The sequence below is a fragment of the Chiloscyllium plagiosum genome, chromosome 26 (genome assembly GCF_004010195.1).
Source record: "Chiloscyllium plagiosum isolate BGI_BamShark_2017 chromosome 26, ASM401019v2, whole genome shotgun sequence".
Lineage (NCBI taxonomy): Eukaryota > Metazoa > Chordata > Chondrichthyes > Orectolobiformes > Hemiscylliidae > Chiloscyllium > Chiloscyllium plagiosum.
Genome location: NC_057735.1, coordinates 32,112,066 through 32,117,571, shown reverse-complemented (window position 1 = coordinate 32,117,571; position 5,506 = coordinate 32,112,066). Strand labels below are relative to the sequence as shown.

Genomic DNA, 5,506 nt, shown 5'->3' with positions numbered 1-5,506 from the left:
AATAGTGTCTTGATGCAACTTCTTTTGTGTGTGTTGGGGTGGTTGCTTTCGTAGTTTAGGACTTGGTCTGTGTGTGTGGCTTTCCTGTACACCTTTGTGGTGAATTCTACGTTCTGTGTTCTCTGTACCAGCACTTCTAGGACTGGGAGTTGGTTGTCCTTTTCTTCCTCTCTCGTGAATCGGATTCCTGTGAGTGTGGCTTTGATGATCCGGTGTGTGTTCTCTATTTCTGTGTCTTTAATGATTACAAAAGTGTCATCTACATATCTGACCCAGAGTTTGGGTTGAATTTGCAGTAAGACTGTTTGTTCTAATCTTTGCATTACCGCTTCTGCTATGAGTCCAGAGATGGGTGAGCCCATGGGTGTGCCGTTGATTTGTTCATATATTTGGTTGTTGAATGTGAAGTGTGTTGTGAGGCACAGGTCCAGTCGTTTGAGTATGTCGTCTTTGTTGATAGGTTCAATGTCCTGTTGTCTGTTCTGTATGTCCAGCAGGTTGGCTATTGTTTCTCTGGCTAGGGCTTTGTCGATAGAGGTGAACAGTGCCGTTACATCGAATGAGTGCCGTTACACTCTCTTTCCCCCCCTCTTTATAGGTTAAGTATAACATCTCAGTTGTTGTACTCTATACCTCTGAAGATACTGTGTGAATTCGACTGGGACAACACTACTATTATAGGACAAGCCAAACAGAGAACAGCCAGGAAATTCCGAGAGGCATGGCATTCATCCACAGATTCAATCAATAAACACAGACTGAACCCAATATGCCGGACACTGCAGCAGACAGCTAGAACTGACAACCGGAAGCGGCAGGTACAAATCACTATAAATTCCGGAGGACACATCACAGAAGCACTTCACAGGAGGCTCCCAAGCACTGAGGATGTCACCTAGACAGGGGACGAAACGTCTGCAACACAAATTCCCAGCTCAGTGAACAGAACCACAACAAAGAGCACCCAAGCTACAAATCTTCTCACAAACTCTAAACCTACTAATAAGACCAACTACATTTTCCTCCAAAGCATTTACACACAGCAGGGGTCCCAGCCCTGATCCCTATGGAACACCATTAGTCACAGCCCTCCTTCCACCACTATCCTACGTCTCCTATGACTAAGCCAGTTATGTATCCATCTTGCTAGCTCATCCCTATACCATGTGACTTTACCTTCTGTACCTTTAAATTATCCTCATAACTGAAGTTTCTCAACCCTGGAGCCATTCTTTACTTCTCTCCAATGTGTTCACATTCTTCCTAAACAGTGACAACCAGAATTGTATGCCGTTCTCCAGCAGAGGGTACACTTGTGCTCTTTATAGGTTAAGTATAACATCTCAGTTGTTGTACTCTATACCTCTGAAGATACTGTGTGCTTTATTAACAGCTCTTTAATGACTTATGCACCAAGGTCTCCCTGCTCCTGCCCTCCTTTTAGAATAATACCCTTTAATTTATTTTGTGTCTCCATTATCATTGGAACAAAATATATCACTCTAGCTTATCTGCCATTTGTTTGCCCACTCTGCTAATTTATTAATGTATTTATTGACATTTAATGCTTTCCTTTCATAGTTTACAATTCATCCATGCTTTAAGTCATTCACAAACTTTGAAATTGGTCCCTACATGCCGAGCCCTAAATCACTAATATATGACAAGAAGAGCAATGCTTTATTACTGACCCAGGGAGTTCTGCCACAAACCCTCCTCCTGCCCCAAAATACCTATTACCTCATTACTCGGTATGTTACCACTTTATATCTATGTTGCTACTATTCATGAACTATCACTTTCCTCATAAGTCTCTTTGTGGCACTGTATCGAACACCTTTGGGAAGTCCAAGTGCACCACATCAATAGCCTTCCCCTCATCAACCATCCGTTATCACTTCAAAAAACTTCAGCAAAATAGGTAGATATGATTTTCCCTGAACAAATCCATGCTGACTCCTGTAAAATTATCCCATACTTTCTATGTGACTGTTAATTCTATTCTGAATAATTGTTTCCAAAAGGCTGAGGGGTGATTTTATAGAGGTTTATAAAGTCATGAGGGGCATCAATAGGATAAATAGACAAAGTCTTGTCTCTGGGGTGGAGGAGTCCAGAACCAGAGGGCATAGGCTTAGGATGGGAGTGGAAAGATATAAAAGGGACCTAAGGGGCAACTTTTTCACAAATAGGGTGGTACGTGTAAGGAATGAGCTGCTGGAGGAAGTGGTGGAGGCTGGTATAGTTGCAATATTTAAGAGGTATCTGGATGGGTATATGAATAGGAAGCGTCTAGAGGGATATGGGCCAAGGGCTGGAAAATGGGTCTAGATTAGGATAGGATAACTGGTCGGCATGGATGAGTTGGACCAAAGGGTCTGTTTCTGTGCTGTACGTCTCTATGATTCTATGACTCTATAAGGTTAATTGTCTGGTCTGTAATTGCTGAGCTTATATTTCTAATTTTTTTTTAATACTGGCTTAATGTTTGCAATTCTCCAGCCCTTCAACAATGTCCCAACGCTAGGGAAGATTGAAAAATTATTGGTAGTGCTTCTGCAATTTTCCCTCCCATCCCCTTCAACATCCTTGAATTCATCTCATCTAGCCCCAGTGCCTTCTTAACTTCATGTGCATACAGCTTATTTAATACCTATTCATTATTAATTAAACTTATCTAGTTACCGAGCTTCCTTGTCTGTCACAATAGCCTGGACAGTAGCTGCATTATAGGTTAATACAAAGTATTCATTTAACACCTTAGCCATGCCTCTTTGCAAACATGAGTAAATCTCTTGTCAGAAACCAGCACTAATCCTAGTTTTATCACCCTTTTTAGACACCAAAGTTAAGTTGTACACAATAAAGCAAATACTCTGCCTCCAAAACCATGTATTTAGAAACCAGTCTTTCACAATTCAGAAATAGTCATGCTAAAATAGTGAATTGCATAAATTTGCATCTCCACTTAAATTCTTGTTGCATCTAGGGCTGTTACTGACCAGGTAGGAAAAGCTGTTCAAAATGAAGAATTTACTGATGAGATTGATTAGGTATAAAGTACAATCTCAACAAGTGTTAAACTATAATTAACATTTCTACACATTGTCAAAAAAGTAAACAAATAAAAACTGGGGATATGAATGCCTCATAATGAATGATGCATTGTTCATACCTGTAAGACATGTTCATTCATAATTCTGTCATAGGAAACCTTATATTTGTTACCGTTACTGAGACTTTCCCCTTTAAAGCTCCAGACTAAAGTAGGCTCTGGATTTCCTTGTACTGCGGCTTTGAAATTTGCAGTTTTACCTTTTAAAGAAACATTAAAATAAAAGCCATTAATGAAATCATTTCTGAACCATAAAAAAATTGAAGTATCATTACCATGTGCAAGAATTCATCAGCCCTTTCCTGCCGAGAAATCAGTTGCATATAACAGAAGAACAAGTTATCATGATGGGTTACATTCAATTTGACTGCTTTTTCACTTAGCTTGAAAATGCTAGGCGAAACTTTATGGCTGCAATGTGTTGACCTGCTTCATCAACTCGTCCCTCCTGTGTTTTATTCAGTCCCACCTACCCCACACAATGTTGCTGCATAATCGCTGTCAACACTAACCTGCCACTGAGCTCTCACTGCTTTACTGCTGGTGTGACTCCGAAACGTTGTCACATGCACACTTGGCAAAATGAGAATTCTCCACAACACACCATTTCATTGTCTCCTTCACAAGATTAATCGCCTGCTGGCTATCAGTTTACAGCAGTCTCTATCTGGCAGTGCAGCTACCTCCTGGAAACTTTAACAGTGGCAGGAATATGGCAAATGTTCATACTCATGTATTTTGGCAGCCCATCTACCTCCTTATCACAATCACTGTGTGGAAATTCTTCCCTCCACCACTGAAGGAAACTGCTTAATGCAGTGTGCCTTTGTCAACTATTTGAAAGAGCCACTCAAATCACTCCAACCCCTGCCCTTTCTACATCACCATGCAAATGATTCCCCTTCAAATGTATGTCAACTTCTCTTCTAAAGTTATTATTGAACCTGCTTGTGCTAACCTTACTGGTGAATGTATTCCAGATCATAATAACTCACTGCTTAAAAGTAACATAAACTCTACTCGGACTTTTGTTAAATATCTTATGTCTCTGTCCTCAAGTCACTAAACTTCCTGGCAGTTTTCGCTTTTGGAAATTCTTTATATTGAATGCCTCAGAAAATTGACACCTCCAGGAAATTTCAAACCCCTCACCCCATAACAGATTCTGTGTGTTAATCTGTGCAGCATCAAATGAAGATGTGGTTGGAGTACAGTCACAGAAGAGTCCTAGTCCAGTTGACCCTGGATTCAGGACAGGTCAGAAATTCCAATCTGTAGTGTTAGTTTATCAATCATTATGACCTCCCAATTGTTTACTTCACAGTTAAACTGAGTATGTGAAAGCACTTTAAAATGTACAGAGAAGTCAGAAAATGGCAACAGGATTTTCTGAAGGTCACCTTTGAATATAAACGTGATTGAGGTTGAAGATGCGTTTTTTAGTTACTTACCTTCCTGCATGGTCAGTGGGATTGGCCTGCGTTCAATATCAGGTACACTACATCCTTGCGGGATATCATCTGTAAATTCTATAATTGTGACTCCTGGGATTGATGATTTCCTTGTTTTGACACCTGGAGAGAGGCAGAACAAAATATATAGTTTCGCCAACAAAGGAGGGAATCTAAAACCCTGCAATTCTTAATTCTTATTTTTGAGCAGTACTTTTAGAATGATCAGGATCTGGCAAAGATTGATGCAAGGCCTGGAATTTTATTTTCATTACCAAATGGCACAGTCAGTTTTGAGAGAAATAAGGTTGGATCTTAAAAGGAGTATTGCCCACTGTTACGCTCCCTTCCTGAAAAGTAGGTTGCCAGCCTGACTACCCCTCAGAGGGTTTAGCTATTTATAATCAACCTCGTCAGATATGTAGCAATACAGAGGAACCTCGATTATCCGAACTCCAATTATCCGAAAATTGGATTATCCGAAGGAGACCTCGAGGTCCCGATAGAAACATTACATTAAGGACGTGTTTCCAACAGTGATCGTGTCTCTTGTATACAGAGATTAAACAGTCTCCAAGTGATTGACCTCCCGACCTCTCTCTGTCCCCACACTTTCCCTGGAGTTCTACACAAGGGTGTACCCTAAACCACCTTTTCCCCAGATAATCTCTCCAACATTGTCCTGTACAGGGCAGAGGTGGAACCTGTCAAAATGTTGCAGTAAAAATGTGTGTGTGTGGTGTGTGTGTGGTGTCCGTGGTGTGTGTGGTGTGTGGTGTGTGGTGTGTGGTGTGTGTGTGCGGTGTGTGGTGTGTGGTGTGTGTGTGTGTGTGGTGTGTGTGCAGTGTGTGTGGTGTGTGCAATGTGTGTGGTGTGTGCGGTGTGTGTGCGGTGTGTGTGGTGTGTGTGTGGTGTGTGGTGTGTGGTGTGTGTGTGGTGT

General features: G+C 41.2%; 1 protein-coding gene across 3 annotated transcripts in view; it reads right to left on the bottom strand.

Moving 5' to 3' along the window:
- Positions 1-5,506, bottom strand: part of LOC122563228 (immunoglobulin-like and fibronectin type III domain-containing protein 1) — an 89,691-nt gene that overhangs the window by 55,027 nt on the left and 29,158 nt on the right. For all 3 annotated transcript variants that reach the window (XM_043716828.1, XM_043716827.1, XM_043716826.1), the window contains 2 exons: positions 4,567-4,689; positions 3,176-3,315 (listed from right to left, as the gene is read on the bottom strand). In XM_043716828.1, the coding sequence (XP_043572763.1) occupies positions 3,176-3,315; positions 4,567-4,689 (263 nt within the window). The remainder of the gene's footprint in view (positions 1-3,175; positions 3,316-4,566; positions 4,690-5,506) is intronic.